At 55.1% G+C, this 23746-nt stretch overlaps 1 protein-coding gene across 1 annotated transcript; it reads left to right on the forward strand.

The window, feature by feature from the left end:
• Nucleotides 1-4101: 4101 nt before the first annotated feature.
• On the forward strand, nt 4102-16222 carry LOC143160502 (uncharacterized). The gene is made up of 3 exons (XM_076338234.1): nt 4102-4360; nt 4469-5521; nt 15711-16222. The coding sequence occupies exons 2-3, from the start codon at nt 5131-5133 to the stop codon at nt 15884-15886; spliced, it is 567 nt and encodes a 188-aa protein (XP_076194349.1). The 5' UTR covers nt 4102-4360; nt 4469-5130; the 3' UTR covers nt 15887-16222.
• Nucleotides 16223-23746: the final 7524 nt, after the last annotated feature.

Below are 23746 nucleotides of genomic sequence, written 5' to 3' on the forward strand. Positions count from 1 at the left end.
GCATAAATCTTTGTGCTGCTTATTCTGCTGAAGAGGCGCAGTGGCATCTTTGGTGAGGATCAGGGTATGGTGTCAGCAGCCAGCACAGAAGAGAGACACAAAAAACCTTAAGACTGAAAAATGACCTTTGGGCAGATGAATGTCTCGCTCAAAAGTACAGATGGACATATTGCTGCTGGAGCTGCACCTCCTGATTATATTCTCGGCCAACTTCTGGATAGCTCTCAGCCAGGGTGAGAAACAAAGCCTTCCTGTGCCATGACACACTTCACAGCAATGAACTCCTACGCTGCTCTCCACCCCTACAGTTCAGTTTGCACCTGACAGTTGTTGCCACATCCACAGCCTGTCACCTCCGTATCCCTTACATGCTGCAAAGGAGGCCACGCAGCCAGCAGCGGGGCTGGGAGCAGGGGCAGATCTCCAGCCGTGGTGTAGCGCCCGGACTGTAGGATAACCTCAGGCTTCACCTTCTGCAGAAATCTTGGGATCTGGTCCCAGTCACAGACAAGAAACCGGACTGTCTGCTCAGGGCATCGCTTGTGATGTGTCAGAGTGGTTTTTTTCAGCTCTGCATGGACACCAGCACTATCAAAGGCATGTCCCAGTAGTCAGTTTGATTCTGCCTGTATGGAAACAAAACACCAGTGCTCTGACTGGACTTACGTAGAGAGTAAGCCATAAAATAAAAATACTAAGGAAATAGCTGAAACAAACACTCAACATCCATTGTGAGGGACAAGATCTTTCTTGACCCACTAAAACATTATTTGTTCTTGTTCCCAGGGGCCAAAACACCGCTCTTCTGCATGAGATATGTGTGTCATTGGATATGTGTGTATCCCTAAATTTAATTTGTCCAATTGCATTAAGACAAGCAGCTAATTCTGAAATTCATTTTGCTCCCATAATCAACCCCTCTGCCAAATGGCATTTGGGTGGAATTGCAGAGATTGTGATTTTTATTTAAAGTGATTTATTGAAATTATTAGCAATGTTCCCTAAGTTGAATCCATGGCAATCCTTTTAATCTTCCCCCCATCACATCAAATGCAAACATTTTTTTTTAATAACAGAGAGTTTGAAATATAAGGTTATTAAAATCCACACATATTTCTCTGTGCTTTCTCCCTCTGTAATGGGATGGAAACCGTAATCGTGGAAATAAAGCCTCCCTTTCAGACAAGAGATGCAGAGGGTGTATAATGAACAATTAAGCGTCTATTTAGTCACTTTGAGTTGATATGGGTGTTAATGAAAATGAAAGAGGCCAACTTTACTTTCACTGCAGGGAAATGCAAAAGGTGGAGGGTTCTTTTTTTGGTATTACCCTAAGCCCCTTTAATGAATTCAGCGCCTGCAGCAGACCTCAGAGCTCCCCCAAGCGCTTTTCCAGCCTCTTCCCAGAAGTGCTCAGTGGAGCTCTAGGAAACCGAGGGGGGCTGCCCTCCATCCCGCTGGAGCGAGGTCCGGCTGCTGTCACCAGCTGTCCCCAGGCAAGAGGAGAGCCGCCAGCTGATGGTTTTTTTCATCCTCCGACGTGCTGATTCACAGCCACATTTTCCCACAGAGCCGGGTGTGAGGTGTGGGAGACGGGGCTCTGCCAGCTGTGCCAGCTGTGCCGCAAGCCCCTGGCCACGGGGAGCAGGACAGGGACCACCAGCATCCACGCTGCTGAGCTGCCGGGCAGTCCGGGAGGGCTCTGCGAGGGTGTCTCCATGGGTCCCAGCTTTCAAGGGTGCCCGAAGGCAGTGAACCCTTGACAGACCCAGCTCGGCGGGGTGCACGGGCTCAGAAACGGCTGAGCACCGTGGCTCCTTTGGCCGGCACTTGTGAAGCAGCGGGGAAGCGAAGGAGTCAGCCAGGTCTCAGTATGTTCTCCCTTTGTTTTTAAATGAGTGAAAACCAGTTGGCTGATGGTACAGCAGGCAGGAAAGGGCTGTTTTTATCCTGGTTTTATAGGTGGGGAGGCAGTCTCCCACCTGCAACCCTGTTCAGGCATTCATTCGGACAGTCCTCACTGCCTATGAATTCCTCTGTTTGGGCTGTTTTGACCCATATCACACAGGGAAGAGACCCTGACCCAGCTCCCCAGGGACTCTAACCCAGGTCTGATTAGAGCACTTGAAGGTGGTGAGGACCTTAAGACCTCCAGAGTCAGAGCATCCCCCTTTGCCTTCGGTTCCTCTGATTAATCCCCCCCACGCACAAACACCTTTGCAAATACTTTGCCCCAAATTGCTCAGCTTCATCCCCCCTGGGAATAAAGGGGCACAGCATGGTGGGAGCCTGCCTGGGTCGGTTGCACCCAGATCCCCGAGTAGCAGAGCCAGCCACAGGGATGGCTCAGCCCGGACCAGACACTCTCCCTTTCCCTCCTGTTGATGCACTGGTGCCATGGCAACTGCTAACTCCAAACAGCTGCGGTGAAAATACAGCTTCAGAGCAGCTTCAGTCCCCAAGGACCAGTGGGCATGCGTCCCAGGGGTTATCCTCTCCTCCTGGGGACCTCAGCCAAAGATGTGCCTCCAGAGCAGGGCAAAGCCAGACTGCATTGTGGTACCCCTGCGTGGAGCCCAAAACTCACCTTGCATTGAAGAGTTTCTTTAAAAACTATAATCTTGCCACATTTTCACTCTTGGAAAGAAAAAATCTAGCATGGCAGGACTCAGAGTCTGAGAGAGGAGCTGTTTGCCCTTAGCTCCTGACTCCCGCCCTGTTCCCCAAAGCATCCCTGCAGCTTCATGCTCCAGAGGCAGAGGAGCAGCTACGACCCCAGGCATCATGATGCTGGGGAAGGGGGACATCAGGACATGTCCCATTGCAGGACATGTCTGCGCAGCTGCCCGTCACCTACCAGATGTGTTTCCGTGACCAGTCACAGCTCTGTCGCACTTGTGAAAAGAAATTTTAGGAGGCTGTAAAATGGTCCTGGGTGACAGACGTCACTGTGACCTTGTCCATGCACACTCCAAGGGGGACAGAAAAGCTTTTTCCTCCACATTTTCTTTGCTCCTGGGCTGTACAACCTGTCCATCACCTATCTGAGCCCTGGTGATTTTATTGTAAGGGAGAGATGTTGCCATTTTATTCTATACCCTTCCAACCCCTAGGCAGCTGGCAGGATTGCCGCTGGCTTGTAACACACACACAAAAAAAGTTAATCTTTTGCTAGTATTTCTCACAAGCTCCATTTGGCTGCATTCAGGCCTAATGAGGTGATTTCCTTGCCCTTGTGACAGCTATTTCTTACATGGGGAAGCTGCACAAAAAAAAAGTAGATGTGAAAAATGGAGCTGTGATTTATTTCCACCTCCAAATATAGAAAGACAATTTCCCCCTCTCTAAGATTTCCTCTTCCTCCTCTTTAAATAAGTACCAGTGCCCTCAAACCAAGTCAGCACCCCAGTGAAATCCCATTGCCAAGACAGATGAGATGTGTTTGTAGGGAACCCGGACCAGTTTAAACCCATCATCAAGATGACCAGGGGCAGGCTGGCACTTACCAGTTTACACAGACAGCTAACCAGGGAGGGGAGATGGCGAGGGAGCTCAGCTCCAAATCGTCTGGGCTTTCTGCAAATCAAGCATCCTACTGATGCCAAAACTTCACTGGGCAGAGGCTGAGGGGGGGAGCAGGGCTGTGGGGAGCATCGCTGCCCTGGGATGCTGGCGGTGGGATTGATGATGTCCGCCCTCATCCCAGCAGCGCCCGCGATTCAATTTCTCTCTGCTGGCAGCGCAGCTTCCAGGCAAAGGCTGTGCTCAGCGCTCATGACCGGGCTGGACCTGGGGGCTCATCCCTAAGGGGACGCCAGACCTATCCCCAGCGCTGCCTGAGCCTGGGCTGCCAGTGGGACACGCCAGCTGCGCCCCCATGCACACGCGTGTACCCACACGCACCCACACGCACGCTCTGGCTGCTCACCACCTTCCCCTCCACCACTCCGGGAAGATGCAGCGGCCGGATCAAGGCAGGCACGTCTTTTGGCATCGAAAGGATTAACTCCCTGGGGAGCAGTGGTGGAGGCTGAGCCTATGCTCCCACGAGGCATCGCTAGCTTCACAGCACGCTTGGGAGTTGTGGAGCTGACCTCTCGACAGCTAATCCCTCTCGCTGCTGGCAGCCGGGGTGGCTGGGAAGAGCGAGCAGGGCTGTAGGGTGAAGGGACAGAAGGGAAAGAGGACGGGGAGGAGTGTACACACACACACATGCACGCATGCACACACACACGGAGACGGCAGGCAGCAGCACCAGATCGGTTGCTGTTTGCGGGGAGGTCCATAGGGAGCCGAGCGCTGAATAAAACAAGCCGGAGCATCAGGCGAGCAGATCTGTTCTCTTGCAAAAGTCCTTAAGGTAAAACCCGAGAGCAGCCACTCCTCATCTTGGCTGCCCTTCACAGACCCAGTGCTGGGCTCACTGCTGTCACGGTTGTCGTGTCTGACTGTGATTTTGTTTTTAAAGGAATTGATCAGGAGATGCCAGCAAAAGAAGTTGCTGAAAGCCAGGCTGGCGTGGCCGGGAACTGCATGCCGCCGGCTCCGTCGCACACTGGGAGCGGCTGAACTTTGTGGGTTTTGAATATACGTTTCTCCTCTGCGGACGCTTTGGGCAGTGTTACGGGGAGAGGCACGGCACGGCACCACACACCTTGCTCCTGCTGTTACCCAGACTGAGCCTGGGAGACGGCAAAGGGGGGATTTCTGTCTCTCCAAGGACCATCACCTGTGAAAAGAAGCTGGAGAAGAGCAATTTATCTTTCTTTTCCAGATGACTGAAAATACGTACAGGATCCTGTCTCTCTGGTTTTCATCAGTGAGTAGCATCAGGGAGAGACAGCTGAGGAACAAAAATGATATCGGTCAAAATCATTGCAGCACCTACTTTTTCCCAAGGAACTTCATGCCCATAGGGGTTTGCTGCGGGCATTTCCAGGAGTGAGCACCAACATACCACAGATGCATCCCTACCGGATCATGTAAGAATTTTCAAATGAGAAACCTAACCCAGCAAGACCTTCTTTGCCCCGTTTGCAGTACGTGGTTTGGTGTAAGCACAGCAATTCTTGCCTCTTTCTCTCCTTTTTAAATCTCTTGGGCTTGGAGATCTCTTTCCTCATTGCAATTATGATTATTTGTAACATCAGTGCCATTAAAGATTGGAGCACTTTCCTCTCCCAGATCCTCCCCAGTGTTAACAAGACTCTGAACTTGGTACAGCAAGTGGAAGCCACCACCAGCTCGGTGGTAAGTGTCCTCCAGGATCCCGAACAGGACAACTACCTGTCCAACAGCCAGTCCATGAACTCCAGCAACTTCACAGCTGGCCTGGACCACTTGTTCCAGTACTCGTACTCGGACAATGACCAGCTTTACAAGGAGTACAAACCCCCTCCTCGAGACGCCATTCCTCTGCCCAAGGCTGTCCTCTACCTTCTCATGGCAGCCCTGGTGGTGGTAGCAGTGGCGTACGCCATCGTCGGGCATCTCATCAAGGACCTCATTCACGACTTTATAGGTGAGTGTTGGCATCACGCGTTGTGTGCATGTGGTCAAAAAGAGCCTGGTGCAAAGCCTGGGGATGCTGGCTGGTGTCTCTCCTTTGATTTGGGTGGGTTTTAGACCAAGCCCTGACCCTTTCATGTTTACAAGAGTGTGAGTTTATCTATCTGATGTGCTGGGTTCTCCAAACTGAGCTGTATGTCAATCAGCTTCCCGGAGAAAATCCTTAGGTTTAGACCCTTTCCTAAAGCAATGAGGTTTGTGCGTGTGTGCCTGTGTGTATAAATGTGTATGTGTGTACATCTGCGCTGCCGAACGATTGTGAAATCCATTGGCCAGTTTCAACTGAGCTTGGATTAGAGGTCTCCAAAACGAAAAGTTTCATGGCAACAGATACCTGAGCGCAGGATAACAACCCACTAGTGCTTTGTGAAAGAAAAGCTTAACCCCTTATCAGACACCAGTGAATCCATAAACTCCTAGGAAACACAGCTCAGCAGTCCGGCTCCCTCATACAGTACCTAGCACAACCATCACAGCCTCTGAGGCTGCTGCAACAAATCTGTAAGACGATAGCCCAAAGAGTGTGCATTTTTATGAGAATTGGCTTCCTGGCTCTTTCATTCCATCCTGTTGCTGATGAACGAGGTCCCTCGTCACTGGGGACAAGAGCACAAACACTCTGCTGGCTGTGGCCACCGTGGGCAGGGAGAAGTGCAGGCAGAGGTGCTTGGCTGCTTACGGCAAGCCCTCAGCGGTACTCTTACTGTTTGCCCCATAATTTGTAAGGCTGCTGGTGCCGGGGCGTTCAAATGTGCCTAATTCCCTTCTGAATCCCCGGTACTTTTGGTGCCCACACCCCAGCAACCAGCTTGCCATGTCCTTTTGGGGGACGAGGCCCTGCTGCAGGGAGCTGGTGGCAGTTTTCCAGCTCAGATGGGGGGCCAGGAGGGATCCACAGAGGGATTTAAGCTTCTGGCTCCTGCAGATGTGCATACCCCCCCTGAAAACTCTGGGGAGCGATGTCCTCTGCAGGGGAGTGGGGCTGAAATCCCTTTGCACACCCCTTGCTCCAAACCTCCCCCCCCAGCCAGGGCCGAAGCCCTGCAGGCTCTGTCTCTGCAGCAGGAGGGAGATCACACCCCTCTGGAGCAAAATCCACGTGTTCATTCACAATTCCCCTTTATTTCCCTGCTCCTGGGGCGCAGGAGATGATACACACCGGCCAAAACTCTGACCAGTGCCTGCAGGGCAGGCAGCACCCGTGCCTTGCTGATGGGAGGGCAAGCCAAGACCCGCGGGCAGGGGGTCCCAACCTGACAGGAGCTGGCAGGTCTAGGACACAGGTATTTGGGGAGGAGATATATGGGACAAGAAGGATCGAAACTCCTGGCGGGGAGCAGTGCTCGGGGTCTCACATGAGGCTCAGCCAGGAAAACGGCAGGGAGCTGCTGCTGAGGAGTCTTTCTTCACCCCAGCTGGAAGGGAACGGATACTGTCTTAAAGTGTTAAATATAACACTTAATCAGCAGCTTGCTGGGGCTGTAATGTCTCCTGGTTCTGCCACTCATCTGATTTAGCATTGCCTTCCCAAAAAAGGTAGGCAGCAGGGACAGCACCTAAAAATATACATGCTCCTGCCCTGAGATGCTCAAAGGACCAGGTCAGAGCAGGTTAGAAACCTCCCCCAAGGCAGGAGCTGGACCAGTCACAGTGCCCCCATGGAGCAGACCCCCCTGCCCCAATTGCTGGGGTCCCTGATGCAGGAGAGCATGGATGTGGGTGCTCAGAACCACCCCTTGGGTGGGTACTGCAAAGCAGGGCCAAAATCCACATAAATGTTGTGCCCCCTCGGGCAGGGAGAGAGACTGAAGCTGTGGTCAGAGGCACCTGTGCCCTTGCGATGCTATTTCCAGCTCAGCACCAACGCTCCCTGGTGACCTTGGGCACCTTTTGCTTTTGCCTCCATGCGGGATGGGCTCAGCAGGGTGCCCCTTCCCTTGCAAAGCCCTTTACAAAGGGACTTCCACAGCCTTTCACAGCACCACGGCTGTCCCAGGGCTGGACAGGCACAGGGGCAGCCCTGGGGTCTGCCCGCTTTCTGCCACTTCAGAAGAAGCCCTTTCCCAGCTGAACGCCCTCGCTCAGGGCAGAGCATCCTCCCTGCCCTGGTGGAGGTGACATCTCTCCAAGTTAGGATCAGAAATCCAGATGTGAGCTTCTGCCCCATCCAGACAGAAAGGAGAAAACATTTCCCAAACTCCAGCAGCACCCCTCAGTGCCGAAGGCTGCCTCCGGCTCGTCCTATTTAGCACTCCGGGCCTGTCTTCACACTATTTATATGCTTAAAATGAGCCAGTCCTCGGAGGAGAGCGGACGAGACCGTGTTTGTTAACACTGCCAAGCAGCAGCCTTTAAAGAGAAGGTTTCATTTGAATGAGTTTGCATAAAATGACTTCAGGGACAGGACAGAGGGACCGAGGGATAGTAAATAAGAAGCTGTCTATTAGCTGCCTTAACACAATGCCTGGATTTATATACTCAGCAGCAGCTCCAACCTCTGCTATCAGCATTTCTGCGCTAATCATATTTAGAAGGATACAGAGAGAGATGGAAATAAGATGCCAAAGGGCTGGAGCCTGTTTCGGGGAGATTAAAGTGTGAATAGTTAATCACTACTTTAAACAGTCACTCGGAGACATCAAGGATGATTTTGACTCCTCAATAACAGCTTGTAAGACACGGCTGGGGGAGTCAAAGCATCACCCAGCCCCATGCACTCATGGGGACCGTGAGAAGCAGGTGCTGGGCTCGGTTCGGGATGGCAGAGGGGCTCTCGGGATGCTGCTGAGCTCTTCCTGGTGGTGCCTTCCCCCTGCAAAATCCAAACATTTGAGACACTGACACCTCTCCCTCAGCTGCTTCTTAAAAATTCAATTAGAGCTTGTCCAGGCATCCCCGCAGGGAGATGAATGCTGCTGTGATGCCCAGGGGGGTGGGGAGGAGAGGAAAATGGGAGGCTGCATCGGAGGAGAGGGAAAGATGTATTGTCAGAGAGGGCGAAGGCAGAGTTCCCCTCCGGCCAGGGTGGGGATCTTGTCTGTCCTCAACCCCCAGAGCACCTGGACATGGATAAAAGGGCTCTGAAAGAGCCTGTGTTCAGCTCTTCCTGGAGCTGAAGGAAAGCCCAAAATACCAAAATACCTTAATTTCTCTCCGGTCCCTCCCCACTTGCTCTGAGCTGACAAAGTCTTGTGTTTGCAACTTTCCCAAAACTCATCAGGCTTCTCTGATCGGGGATGGATGCGAGCCCCCTGAGGCGGGCGGACAGCTCCTGCGTGAGCGCGGATCAGACCTGGCTACCAGTAAAGACAAATTGGGTCAAAGCATTTGGAAAGCAGCTTAACTTGGGAGCGCTGGAGAGCTGCCGGAGACGGCGCTGCGGCGAAGTGCTGGCTTGGCAAATGACAAGCCTGTCACCAACGTACGAAGCGCCTAATTACTGCAATCCTTGGGAATCAGCCTGCCCTCCCTCCTCCGTCCTCAGCAGTTCACTGAATATTGCCCTTATTTAAACACACAAAAAAGGAGAAAAAAAGGCGGGGGAAAAAAGTTTGACTGGAAACAAAGCGGTTGGCATGGAGACTGCAGTGCGTGTGGTCCCCAAGAAAGCATCTCGCTGCCTGCACAGGAACCACCCGGGAAGGGTCTGTTAGTCTGCGTGGGAGCTGATGCTTTGCAGGGAGACCTTTGCCAGTGTCACCCGGTTCAGCCGAGGTCTCCTCTGCGTTGCTGATCTCCAGAGGAGACCTTGATGAAACTTTTCCTTTGGGAATGGGCCCACGGCAGATGCCCAGCTGGGGTAAGGCAGGGCAGGCTTGCCGACACCAGCGGGACTGTGCTGGTCGATGGCTTCAGGACTGCTCAAAACCCTAAGCCAGTCTCGGAGCAGGGTCTTTCTTTTCTTTTCCCTTTTGACCCACCAGCTGTATTTTTATTTTTCAGCCTTATCTCCATCCGCCACATTTCAGGCTTCTTTTAGGAAATCATTTCCTTGAACAAAGAAACTGTGCATGAATGTAGCGTTGCTGAAAATAGCTGCTGGGTGATCCTGCAGGGACTTGGGATCCGCTTTTAATTGCTCCCACACAGAACCGCAGGGCTCTTAGGGTAATTCAGCCCATGGCAGGGATTGCAGATAGCATCTCAGGCCCATCAGAGAGGACTTATGTCTTCTTTATGGGTTCTGTTTTGAGGATGATTCATTTGCCTCCCAAAGTTAAGGGAAAAGAAGAGGCCATGTCAGGTTCCCTTCTGTTTCCCCACCTCAGTGCTAACCCACCTCTGACACTAACACCCCTGCCTCAGTTTCCCTTTTGGTGCATGGGGGTGCATTAGGGGTTCCTTAGCCTCTATTTTAGGGGTGCTGATGTCTAGCAGTGGCTGCCATAGGATGGCTTTCACTGGATTAATCCCCACTCCCAGCTACTGTATGTAATAACGGGCAGATGCTCCATCCCTGCATCTGCCCTGGCATCACCGTGGCTGTGGGCTGCGGCTGTCGGCCAGACAAGTGGCCACAGTGGTCTGGCCCTGCAAAAAGCAGGCAGAGGTGGCCCTATTCTAGGAGGGCTGCTTTCACAGCCAAACCTTCAAAACACAAAGCCTGAGCAGTGGGATGGCTCCCAGCATGCACTGCTGGGGATCGACCAAGGTTGGCCTCAGGGATGTGCCATCCCATAGCAGCGTTTCCATTCCTGCCATCGTGTGGTCCGGCAATGGGCTGTGTCAGGTCCCTGGGGTAAGGACCATGCCTTTCTGCTCCTGTGTAACTGCTGACCTTCCTCAAGCTGAGACCAAGCACGGCTCCTCACCCTCTGGCCATCTTTGCTCTGCCTCCATGGCAAACACGAAGGCTGGAGGATGTGGAGAGCAACTAACCACCCCCAGGAGCATCCCTGCCTCCCGCGTACCACACCTGAGCCATCACCTCTCAGAGACCCGCTCTCCAGAGCAGCGACGCTGCCCTACGGATGGGACTGGGATCAAATGCAGGCTTGGTCCAGGGTTATACTGGTGCAGAGAAGCTATTTTTAAGAGAATATCACGATTAATTGAGTGCCTTTTCCATGTCACCCCTTTCCCCACCAGACCCTTCATGCCACTGACAGCTCTGCAGAGGGACAGTGTCCTTACCTGTCCATTGGCAAAGCAGTGTGCTCATGCTGCTCAGGGTACAGGACAGTTTTGACTCACCCAGCATGGCTAACCTAAGAAATTTCTACAGGGGACGAAGAACAGGCCCCGACAGCAAGTTAATTTAGAAAGACGTGAATCTGGGGGAAAAGGGGAACTTTTTGCTAACAAATTACTACTGCCAGAGGCAGACAGAGATTTTCCAGCGGAACAAACCTGGGAGATATCTGCTGATTTTGCTAATGAATAAGCAGAGTTTGTCCTGCAAATGAGACAGATACGGTGTGTTGCTGGTGTCCAGCTGTGACTGCTGCATTGTGTCAAACACATGAGGGTTACCCTTGAACTCGTGTCCGTCGGTAATGCTTTGGCCAGAGCTGGTCCTGCCTTGCTGCAGAGTATGAGGCAATTGTTGGGTCGGGACCTGTTCCAAACAAAGAGGTCTTCTGCTGCTGCTGCTGGGAAAAGGGCTTTTTTAGCAGCTGTTTTCACACCCAGCTCCATTTAAAGCAAATAAAACTAGAGCACGAGTCTGTTCATCTAACGTTTCCCCTTCCATTGCTTGTTTCCATCTCTGCAGGGAGTGCAAATGTCTCACTCACTGGGTTGCATTTAAATTTCAGCCCTTTCTCCCACCTCCTTCTGCTCTTCTGTCAGGGACATCTCTTTTCCAGTGGCTGAATTGCTTCATGGACATCCTGCCCTGTCACCAATGAATGCAGGGGACCTGGCCACCCCACCAGGATTAGACTGGCTGTGGAGCATCCCTGTGCCCCTCTGCATGCAGGCAGCAGGGGGCTGCTGTGCGCTGCCTGCACTGTAAGGGGTTTCTGAGTGAGGACCGTCCCTTGTGCTGCTAGCATGAGGAGTGGTAAAACATGCTGTGAAATCTGGGCAGCCCTGAACACTGTTTTTCTGCCCCCAAAACCACAGCATATCCCAAGGGTCCTGCTTCCAGGGATGCTGTCGAAGACTCAGGCAGAGCCAAGGAGGTGCAGGGACACTTTGTGCCACATCACTTTGCTATTTAGGGAGAGATGCTATTCCGCAGATCCTGATTTACCCAGTCTACCCTATCTTCTCTCCCCAGCTGCTTTGGATCAATCGCTCTGTATCCATCTCACCCCATCTCAGCACTTTCCACCTCACCTTTTGCCCTGCAAGACCTCAGCAGGCACGCTGAGCCTCGGCAGCACCTGGCAAGTGGGGAGAGGTGTCTCTGGGTTAGATGCTGCTCCCCCAGCCTGGCCGAGAATGTCACTTTGTCCTTCTCTTTTATCTGAGGCATTCACATACATGCCCGTGTGCATGCCCTGATTTTGCAGCACATGTTACGAGCTCCTTCCAGGGGCTTGGGTAGGGGCAAGCAATGCTTTTCCTTAACTCCAAAGCATGATTGTCCTGGGTCTGGGGGTGCCACTGCCCCAGGAGCGCACCGTGGGACCCCTACTCACCCCAGCTCTGCCCATGGGTGCCCCAGGTCCATTGGGTGCCCTGGTTCAGCCCAACTTTGCTTGCCTTCTGGCTGGAGCCTGTGTGAACCTCAATGTGGATTTTGCTCCAAAAGAGGATTTCATTTTCCTCTCAGTGGCAATTGTGCCCATTTTCTGTTGCTCATGCAGACCCCTTGCCAGATGTAAGGGATGAAGAGAGAAATACCTGTCATGATGCTAAGGGTTTCAGCTACCTTCAGTCAGTCACCACTGTCCCTCAGCTCCCAGCCCCTCACCACCCTCCATCACCTGATTACGCCCCCCCGCAGGGTTCATTATCCGAGGTTTCTAACGCATGCTTGTGCATGATGTGAGGTTGTGCATCCCATCCCCTGCAAAGGTCCTTCCACATCAGAACAAGGTTTAATCACATCAGGACCAAAGATGTGCAGGTCCCCTCTCTCTTCCCCTCGTCCCTCCCCAGACATCCCATGGGGGACCTGGGGGGGACCCCAGTTTCTCACCCACAGGCTGAGCAAGCTGGGGAGGAGCCGGAGGGAGAAGCTGAGGAAGAGCATGCACAGCCAGGACAGAGCCGGCCAGCAGTAGCTGGTGGAGGACATGAGGGCACTGACATTTTTATGGTTGTTTCTCCAGGGTCTTGCTGGCAGGAGATCCTCCACTGGCTCCATGGGGCCTCGCTCCCCTCTTCTGCACATGGCAACATGCTGAAGTTACAGGCCATAAATGGCCACAAATAACATGTAATTGTGTAATTACTTCACTCCTTACTTACACAGTCAAATCATAAAGGCATCACAGTAAATACCCTCTAATGACAGCCTAATTACATCTTCCTGCAGATTACCGGGTAATTAGATCCAGCAGGCTCCAGAAATAATTCCCAGGGAAGCAGCGGTTCGGATTAGCGCGTACAATCCAGCCCGCAGTTACCCGGGAATTAGACTGCAGCAACCCTGTGCAAGCCGCCTTCCCCAGGCGCCCTGGCCAGCCACATCCCTTTTGGTGACAATGCACTGTGACCCTTTTCCTATGAAAATGGCTTTTGCTGAGCCCTCCTGGCACTCTCCCGAAACACTCATCCTCTGTGTTCTTGTCTTTATCACGGTGTCGTGCCCAGCTCTTGCTTCTTCTGCTGTCTGCAAATGTCCCCAAGGGTTCATTGCTTGGCCACCAAATGCCACCTCCCCTTGCTCACAGGCATGCAAAGCCATGGTCTTTGCTTCCCATTGCAACCCTCACCCGATGGTTCCCAGGATATCTGGGGACCTGTCACCTCTTTTTCTACAGGTTATTCCCCTTCTTCCCTGCTGGACTAGCCCCTGCTCCCGCTGGAGTTTTACTGCTGACGTCAAGGAAAACAAGCTGAGACATTTAATAGTATTTGTAGGAGGCAATCTTGTTATTGCCTTCCAGATCCTCCTCACGCCAAGCAGCTGTGCAGGGGCTGGTACAAGCCTGAGAGGTCTTGGAGGCAGGAGGGTGGTGTCTAGGTGGCATGGACCAGCCCGGGCTGCGGGGCCAGGGTGGGAAGCAGCTGGTGGAGTGTTTGGCTTTGGTCTAAATCCAGTAAATCCAAGCAAAATGGAGGCTATAAAGCAAAAAAGACCTAAATGAGCCTCCTGAGCTTGGCTGATTTCCTCAGAGAAGGGTTGTGATGGGGAGCCCCGGCTCTGGTGGGGGCTGTGGACCATGCAAGTCAAAGCTAAATGCCCCAGTTGGGACTTCGGGCAGACCCGGGGCTCCCCAAAAGCCTTTGGACCACGTCTTTGCTGAGTTCCTCAATCAGTCTTGCCAGCACCACGGTAGTTGTGGGGACTATGGTTCTCCTGCCCTTCCCATTGCACAACCAGCAGACCCTGCTGGCACAGTGATGCAGGTGAACAAAAAAGGAAAAACAAGAAGAAACAGTCATTGTCTGGACATGCCGCCTGCACTTAGCGTGGTGGGAGCTCTCTCCTCCTTGGAGCCTGCACCCACGTCCAGCCAGCCCGCCCCAGGCAGCAGGCCACAAGCCCCTCTGCTCCCTGCCTGGTCCCCGTGGCAGGGTGGACACCCACCCTGGCTCCACAGCATGAGCATGACTCCGAAAGCCATGCCCCGCGCCCTTGGGGATGGCGTAGCCAAATGGCTTTAGGCTGGAGAAGAAAGTCAAATATTGCACTGTAAAAATGACAAAACTTCTGGGTTTTCTTCAAAAATGAAGGAAAAGCTTTGGGCCTTTCAAAAAAGCCCCAAAATTCAACCTATGGTACACAAACCAAGCATAGGGAGGACCACAGGTCTTTCCCATCTCTCCCCCTCACCATCGGTGACCCAAGAAATGAGACCTTCATCTCCTTTCATCCCTAGGATCCCACCCTGGAATTTGCCATCATTTGCCTTGGTTTTGTGGCAAAACTTTTTTCCACAGCCCATGAAGAAGGCAACATCTTGCTGTGATTGCGTTTGTCCCTGCTCCGCCAGGCAGCCGGCCTCGTCCACTGAAGAGCTGCAACTGAAATCCTCCCCAGGGACAGAAAAGACTCTGAAATACCCCATGCCACAAAGGAGAGAAATGTTATTTCTTGAGAGCAGTCCATTGGTGAATAAGCAGAGTCCCTCAGAAACAACTAAACCAGCCTGGTCCTTTTGTCTGCCTCCCCATAGCCATCTCTGCTTTATTTTGGGAGCAGGGCTGAAGCAGAGGGGTCCTGGTGCTCCACTGCCCACCGCTGCCAGGTCCTGCCTGGCCCCAGGGGCTCCTCTCCCCTCACCTGGGTTTCCCCAGCTTTGGTTTCCCCATTGCTGGTGCCTCCCCATCATAGCTGGGCATGGCCTCTCACCACACCAACAGCCAAATTTTAAAAAAAAATACATATTTGGGAAGTGGCAGCACCTGCCTCCACTGAGCCGCAGCCCCTTGTGCTGCAGGGGACATCTCGGTCACACCACCATCCAGCAGCAACCACTGTATTTTGGAGGGGGATCGGTCACCCCCAGGGTTGTGAGAGTGGCCAGATCAGCTCAGAGCCACGTCCTGGCGCTCCGGTGGCCTGCCAGAAGCACAGCCCCGAAGCAGCCCATGGAGGGTTTGAAGCTCTGGCATGGCTGTGATACACTCCCGCGGCAGATAAGCCATGTCCCCAGCCATGCCTCCAGCCCCATTTGGATGTCACACAGTTATTTAATCATCCCCTCCATTTCTGACAGCAAAAACCTGCTGTAGAAAATACACTGCTTTCCCGTGCTGGCAAGCCCAGATGTGCACTTTGTTTTGGAGACACTTCATTTTCATTTTTGGGATTATTAGGGTGATTTCATTCACCTAAGCCAGGAGGGCTTCCAGAAACCAGCAGCCTGAAAACCAGCTTAGAGCTGGGAAGAGCAGAGACCCCAGTACGAGGGGAGTGGAGCAGGCTGAAGGGGCAGGGGAGGGTGAAGGACCCTCCTGGGGGGTGAACACCCAGAGTGAGGGGTAGGATGTAGTGGGGAACAATTACTTCCCAGCCAGCTTTGACTCTGGGGCCAGCCAGAGGTAACCAGGGGCTTGTTTTGTGCTTTTCCCTCCTCCAGACTGGATCTTCGGCCCCAGCCCAGATGACAACAGCAACAAGAGTGATGTCAACTGCATCAGCAACAGCGTCAACGAGATGAGCGAGATGCCCGAGGTGCTGCAGCACCAGGACCACCAGCCCCAGGACGTGGTCATTGCCATCGGGGAGACCTGCCACCTGCCACAGCAGACGTGACTGGTGCGGTGGCCGGGCCAGGCGGGATGGAGCAGCGGGATGGAGCGGAGGGATGGAGCGGAATGATGGCGCAGCAGGACAGTGCAGCAGCCACCTTGCAGGACTGGGCGGCGAGAGGAAGGGATGGGCAGAGCCAGCACCATGGAGCAAAGCCTTCCTCACCCTGGTTTTGCCAACCTCTAAGGACCTTGCCGGGGTGGGTGGCATCGCCCCTTCTCCCGGGCTCGTCAGTCCTGCCCTGACATCTGCCCACGGGTTCGTGACCTCCCTTTCTTCCCTGTGAATAGCAAAAAAAAAGCAAATGAAAATACACCCACCAAACAAAGCTCGCAAGAGAAACAAGCCAGAGAGGAGCCGGGCAGTCCTTTGGTGTGCGGCTGTCCTGGGGATGGGGTGGTGAAAAGGGCGAAGGAGATGAGGAGGCTGCGTGAGACAAGGGGGTGCCTGTGTTTCTGGGGACAGACCCAGGATGCAGCAGGGAGCTGGGGCTGCAGCCGGGGGCTGCAGAAAGGCACTCAAAGGTCAGCAGGGGCCAAATCTAGCCCAGTACATAGATGACCTGCCTGGGCCATCACTCCTCCCCTTAGTTTTGCAGCTCCAGCTTGCAGTCCATATCACCAGGTGCATCCTGCAGCTCTGGGGCAGAGGGATGACAGTCCCAGGACCAGCCCAGATCCACCTCCCCAAGGACCCTTCCTCCCCTGTGCCCAGGGCCAGGCCACAGCCACCACCTCCCTGCCACCACCAGCTCTGGCTGAGCCCAGCATCCCCTGACCAGGAGCAGTCATGTCAGAACGTGGCAAACCCCCGTTCTCCAAGGAAAGTGGCTGGACGGGAGGGCAGGGATCCCAGCCCTTCATGGGGGAAAATAGCCCCTATATGGCTGCATCCCTCAGACTCATCCCAGCGTGGCCATCCCCCTCATCACCCCCAGACTAGCTGCCACCATGAGGGGTGCTGGCTCTGTGCTGGGGTCAGCCATATGTGCATGCACTGATGGAGCGGGGAGACCTTCCTCATCTCCCTGGGTGCCTTCCTCTTCCCTGCCAGGGCACTGCCACCCAAAACTGCCCTTCTCTCCTCCTGCCACTTCTCTCTGCCCAAAGGCATCCTTTCCCGTTTTTAACTCAGGCATATCCCCACTCCCCCCCTTTTTAAGGGGCTCAGGGGAAGCCAGCAGCAGTCAAGGTGAGGGGCGAGCTCCCAAACCAAATGGGAAAAGAAGCATCCTGGTGGCTTCATTGGTATTTTAAGGCCAGCTCTTGCCCCGCTCGGGGTTTTAAACCAGGATACATCATTTCTGTGTACAGCAGAGCGGAGGCACCAGGACCAAGCTCGTTCCTTGGTCCCAGGGCTTCTTCCTTATGAAGATCCTTTTGATCTCCACATCTTCACTGAACTTAAAAAAAAGGGTATACTGATGGGCTAGAGACCCAATCCTGGGAAAAGGTGAGTGGTCAGGACTTCTGCCTCTGCGTTCAGGGAAATGAGCCCTGCCTTTCCCAGCCTGAGGAACGCAGTGCACCCCTAATAGCAGGGGCCAGAGCATCATTTTCCCCTTCTGAAAGCAGTTAGAGAAAATGGATGTGGTTTCAACCTCCTGCTCTGATGGCTTTTAATGAGAGCCATTACCAGCGGTCCCACGCTGGGGCTTTGTCAGCTTTGCAGCAGTAGCACAAGCCTCCCCCCAGTAATTAACCATTTCCAATCAGATGCGTCATCGCTGCCACCATAATTTTTCTCCCATTATTTTGGCCCTGGGTTTGTAACGTGGCTGCTCTGCCAGCCAGCTCCTGCGCTGGGACTGTTGAGGGGAGTTGGGCAGCAATGCCATGGCAGTGTGGGGAGACGCTGGGGGGTGATCCCGGGTGTGTCAGCCCCTGGGAGTGGGGCTGCAGCACCAGAGCGGGCTGTGGGCTGGGGAAACTGGGAAGGTCCAGATTCCTGGGAGACAGGAGATTGTACAGGTTGGGGGGGCTGGTTTCCTTGCTCCCCTGCCCTTTCAACACGGGGAGCTGGGCATCGGGGTCACCCAGGTGCCCCTGACCACTGCTGGGGGGGGACGGTGAGACCATGTGTCCAGCACTGGCACTGCTTTCAAAGGGACCAGTCCCTGCCATGGGGACATGCCACTCACCAGCATGACTGGTCCCCCTGTGGCTGCAGGCAACAGCCCCAGCGGCTCTTCTGCACTGGGGACCCATTGCCCACCAGCTGCTGGAAATAAGGTGGGGGCTTCCCTGAGGATGAAGGCAGCCACCTCTGCTCCAGCTGGGTTCTTGCTCCCTTCCCAAGGCATCTTGGGTCCCACATGCTATGGTTTGACCATGGGGAGCTGCTCCTGCACCAAGCAGGAGCTTGCACCCAGGTCCAGTGTGGCTGTCACCCACCCCAGGCCACTGTCCTCCGAGCAGCAGGCGAAGGAAGGAGCCAAGCTCCCTCCTGTGGCCGCCTGCACCAGGGTCCACCGGGCTGCTCAAGGCTGGGAAGGGGCCAACGAGGAAGTGCCCTCGGCCCACTCCCCTCCTCAGCCTCCTGGATCCAGGACCCCCCACTTTGAAAACCCTCTTTTGCAGGCATGCAGGGATGGATCCTGTGCTGTGTCCATTCCCTGGACCAACCCAGCCCTCAGGTAACATTACAGTGGTGTGCGTGGGGCGGGAAACACCGAGGGGGAACCACCGACCGTCTCTGTGAGCCACAGGGTCATGCCTGGTCAACGCCAGGAACCAGGCTGGCACTGGAGCTGTGCAGGACCCCATGGCTGTAGCTGCTTTCTCTACGGACCCTGCTGGAACCCGCCACATGCCGGGGCAAAACTGCAGAGGACAGCAGTTTCCCATGCCACCTTCCTTCGCATCCTCCCAGCCCCGCATCATTGCTGTCATCTGGCACTTGCCTTCCCCCTAATTTGTCCCGAAACACGTCACCAGACACTGCACTAGTGCTGAGCTCTGAGGATGCTTGCAAGCCTGTCGGAGAGTCCCAAGAAGCCGTGGAGCCATTTCGCCTCCGGACACTGGAGGCAGAGTGTGGCTTCTGGCTGAAAGCAGGCCCTGTCCTTCCAAGAAATCAGTGGCTTTCAGTCCAGCCACCTGCCCCTGCAGCTGGCTGCATTTTGGAGGACATCTCCAGCACCCTCAGAGGACCTCTGAAGCAGGGTGACAGGACAGGACCAGGCGGACAAGCAAGGTCCGCAAGGATGGGGGAGAGCTGTATGGGGGCTGGTACAAATGGTACAGCAACTTCATCTGCTCTTCCCACCCAGCAGGACCTCTGCTCTGGGCTGGGCTGTCCCCCCCACAGCCCTTTTCTTGTCCTCCACATCCTCTGAGACATCCCCCAGGGGACGAGGGTCTGGCCATCCAACATCAGGGGCCCAGGGAGAAGGCCCATGGGAAGAGGTGCCGGGGGCTGCTTTATGAGGGGAAGGTTTTGGGGGGTGCTGAGAGGGAAGGGGCTGATGAGGGTGCCAGGCTGCTCCGACTGCTCCAGTCCCTGCACCCCTTCAGTGCAGGAGGTTGCTCTTTAAGCCCCTCTTTCCTCCCCTAAGCGCCTTAGGGAGCAGGGGCGAGAGATGCTGGTGCTTTTTATAGCAGCCATAATCCCTGCTGCTCACACCGTCTGTGCCCTCCTGCCTTGAGGCCTGGGGCTGAGCCTCCAAAACAGGGGCTGCTACCCAAAAACTGCCTCAAACCCCTTCGGTTCCCAGCATCACCTCTCTCCTAGTGCACAGATCCCAGCTGGGGCTGGTTCTCGGCTCAAAATCCCTTTGCAGAAGTCATTGGAGGGCCACGAGTATTGCACCCCCCTCCCAGTCACAGCACTCTGCTGGGGAGGGACAGACAGACGGACGTACAGAGACACATGGATGAGCACCAGAGCAACTGCCTGGCCTTTCCACTCTGCTCTGAGAGTTGCGGAGTTGGAACCAACCCCACAGCAGAGCCACAAAAAGGTCCCCAGGAGCAGGAGGAGCTGGGGGAGGCTGGGCGTTTCTTTCCTTTCTAATCCCCCCCACCTTTAACAAGAGGGAAACTGAGGCAGGGAGGGAGTGGGGAAGGGGCAGCGTGCTGCTGGCCCCGCAGTGCAGGAGCAGAGCCCTTTGCAGGGCAGCCAATGAGCTTTAAAGGCTGACGAAGCTCCACGCCTGGATGTAACCCCCAAGACATGAGCTTTGTGTTTTATTGGGGTGGTTTTGGTGCTGGGGTGGCTGGTTTCCCTTACCCAGGCTGCACCCGCAAAGCCAGGGATGGCATTTGGCCATCCAGGCTTCATCCCTGGGGATGGAGGGGGCTGCGGAGAAGGGATGTGAAATGGGGCAGCGGGAGGTGTGATGGGGCAGGAGTGGGTGCCTGGGAGAGGCATATTCCACCTCCCATCCCTGTCGGTGGCCAGCGCTGTGCCCCCACCCAGCCCCAGTCCCGATCCGCGCCCCCAGGACCACAGCCATCCATGGAGGACAGCAAGCGCTGCAGCTGCTTTGCTCCCATTTGGGGACATCCCCCTCTGGTCCTGCTCCCCATCCTTCCCCACTGGGGTCCTCAACGGGGACGTATCCTGACATGCCCCTGAGAGGTGGCCGTGCAGCATGGGGTCATCAGCCCTGGCTGGGCAGCATCCCTGCCCTCCCCTGCCAGCCTCTGCTGCCCTCCCGGCTGCTGCGCAATTTCTCCCTTAAGCAGCTCAGCTTTTATGTCTCTCCAGCCAAAAGCCCCTGACTCTGCACCCTGCCGGGGGGAACCCAGCACGACTTTTAACCTTTTACTGTTTCTGTTTTACTGCCCTTGGCAGATGCAATTTTCTCCAGCCCCCGGGACCAGGGGGTCTCACAGGAGAGGGCAGCACAGGAAATCCTGCCTAAAACCATTTAGACCCTGCCTGCACCACTTTCCTCTTCTGCAGCTCTGGCCCGTCTCCCACAGCCTCTTTGCAACACATTTGCTGTAATTTTCCCTTTAAACACACCATGGGGGGAAAAAAAAAACCAACAGGGGGGTTCTTCTAGGTCAGGCTGCACTAAGACAGTGAAAGCAGATTAATTTCTCAGAAGAGCAATTAAGATTTTTCTTCCCCTGCCCGCCGGGGACAAAAGCAGGGCTGGTGGGCAGGAGGCGGCAGCAGGAGCACACACGTCTGCTGGGCACACATGGCTTTTGGTGTCACCCCTGGGGTGGCATTGAGTGGGGGCATCCCCAGGTCCCAGACCTGCATGGGAGGTGGGGGGGACTCTTGCCAAGTGATGGGGCACGCAAGTGGGAAGGAGAAGGTTGCACAGCTGGGACCCTGATGGGCCAGGGTAGGTGCCTGCCACCCAGGGAGGAGGAAGAGGAGAGCTGCCGCTGCCTCTCGGCACCCAGCATCCCCAAGCCCAAGCCCATCCTCGTCATCTACCCACGCTCATGTGCCCACGAGGCCCAGAGCAGTCACATTTGTTTTTCACTCCCAAGGAGTGCCAGGAAGCTCTAAAGCCAGAGGATTAGTCTCCAAAGCAAAGGCCTGGCCCGCTGCCAGCCGAGGCAGAGAACAGCCCGGGGAGGCCTTTCCCAAAGGCTCAGCTTGCTCCTGGCTCGCGCTCCAGCGTTGTCTCCGTGTTCACCAGCCTCCTGGTCACTCAGCCACTGACACCAAGAGCAGACTCAGCAGGGAGCTCAGGGGGGTCCCACAGAGGGGAGGAGGCAGGAGGTGACCATGAGACTCCTGCTTGGTGCCTGAGCTGCCCTGGGCAGTTGGAGCATCCCCTGCCCAGTGTGGCTTCTCCGGTGTGTAATAGAGGTCGAGCGCACACTACAACCCCTTTCCTTAGAAGATGGTCACTGGGTGACATCTCTCCCTTCTCCTCAGCTGCCTCTGCACAAAAACTGTAGGAGGTCCCTGCCTTGGAGACCGGTAACCCTGGGACAGTGGGAGGGAAAAGCTGGAAACCAGCTGGAAACCCAGGACACAAGAACCCTCCGCTGGGCTGGTTTAACCCCGTACTGGGTGGTCCTGGGCAGGGCGTGGGGAGCGGGCTGGGTGGGAGGTGCTGGCCGGAGGAGAGACGGGTGATGGGGCCAGGCTGGGTGCCAGATCCCCCAGGAGCGGGACTGAATGCCGTCCTGAATTGGAGGTGGTTTTGGCATCACGAGGCTCTCCTTGTGAATTACAACTTTGCTCTGACCGGCACTAACACTTCAGCCTTTCCCAGGAAACCATCCCTGCTGCCAAAACACCGTGGGGCTGAGAGCAGGGCTTGGGGGCATGACCAGCCCTTCCTGCCCCATCTGTTGGCCTCTCCTGCCCCACGCTGCCTGCAACGGATCAGGCAGCGCAAGCCCAGGGCTCTGCTCACAGCACTGCTCCCCAGCAAGGCTTATAGAGAACCTTGAGGTGCACCAGCCCGCTGCTCCCCCAGGGGCTGGGGTGCACCAGGGGACACCCCCACTGCCACTGGTGTCACCAGGTCACTTCATCACACCACTCTGGCTGAAAACCTCTCGAGGGTTTGATTTTCAGGCAGGTCACCCTGCAAAGCAGCCCATGCTCATCTTGGGGGAACCAGCAGGCAGGAGACCATCAGCTGCGGGTTAGACTTGCTTCATCTGGACCTTTTTTAACTCTTCATCTGTGAGCAGTGGGTGCCAGAGGCAGGGCCGTGGCAGGGAGGTCTGAGACAAGCCTTGAGACAAGCCGGTGCTTGTGCATGGCCCAAAGGGTGCATTATAGAGCAGCCTCAAGCAGCCCTAATACACAGAGTTTTCCTCCCAGCACCTGATCCCTGAGCAATGCACAGGGAACGGTACAAGGGACAAGAAGGAGCATCCCCCCCACAGCCCCGAGGAGGGTGGGGGTGCCAGGATCCAGCCCCACAGGCTGCGCTAGCATCCACACATCCCCTGCACCTGCTCCCCGGGACACCCCACGGCGACACACCCCATGCCAGCGAGCCCACAGGGTTGTGTGGGGCCGTGGGGCTGCCAGACCAAAGGCCACAGTGGTTGGCAGAGGGGCTGGATGCCACCTCCCCTCCAACCGTGGGGACCAGGTTCTTCCCCTGCTGGGAAAAGGTTATTTTCATGCTGCCTCCCCCCAGGAACTAACATAAATTGCTTAAATGGCTGCAGCGCTCAGGGGACAGGCCCTTTCGGAGCCAAGCTGCACGCAGGGAGGGGAAAGGCCGGGGGACTTCTTAATAACTAGCAAGGGGAGCTATTAAAGTGTTTTACTGCCTTGTTAAGACAGTCTAATCTCTGTGTATATCTTAAAAAAAAAAATTGGCTTGCTGGTGTTTTTATTGTAACAGAGGTGGGTGTTTTCTGGCACCGGCTGAGATCCTGCCTGCTTTATCTGCCTGTTTTCTTACCTGATACTGGCACTGAACAGCCCAAGAACAGCCCAAGGGCAGCAGCAGGCAGGGCCAGGCAGACGGCTCCTCCCTGGGCAGCGGCGAGGAGAGAGGCTGCAGATCTGTACTGCGGGCTGTTTCCCACCCATGGGTGCTCTGCACCCCATTGCTGCACCCACCTTACAGCAAGACAGAGGTCCCTAGAGTGTTTCCCCAGGGCAGGTTTGGGACACGTTGGGTCTGCATGTGCCTGGGCAAAGCCCAGAGGTGGGTGACCCTGCGTCCAGGTAGCCCAGAGACAGGGCAGGGGATGGCAGGAAAACTGTGAGAAGGTCTCATCCACCTCTCCAGCTCCAAGGGCTGGGATCTGGGGGATACACAGATTTTGGGGCTATGGGCAACTTAGACGCCTGTAAACTAGGCTGAAAAGTCTATGCCCAGGGGAGCCCCAGCAAAGGCTCATCCGCAGCAAAACAGAGCCGTCCAACCACCGGGGTCTACGTTTGGAAGAGGAATGGGCTGGGCATTTTGTTTCT

The sequence above is a fragment of the Aptenodytes patagonicus genome, chromosome 5 (genome assembly GCF_965638725.1).
Source record: "Aptenodytes patagonicus chromosome 5, bAptPat1.pri.cur, whole genome shotgun sequence".
Classification (NCBI taxonomy): Eukaryota; Metazoa; Chordata; class Aves; order Sphenisciformes; family Spheniscidae; genus Aptenodytes; species Aptenodytes patagonicus.

Coding starts and splice junctions, on each gene's coding strand:
- LOC143160502 (XM_076338234.1), top strand. CDS start 5,131: ATGATTATTTGTAACATCAGTGCCATTAAAGATTGGAGCACTTTCCTC. Junction 5,522..15,710: donor CCTCATTCACGACTTTATAG/GTGAGTGTTGGC, acceptor TCCCTCCTCCAG/ACTGGATCTTCGGCCCCAGC.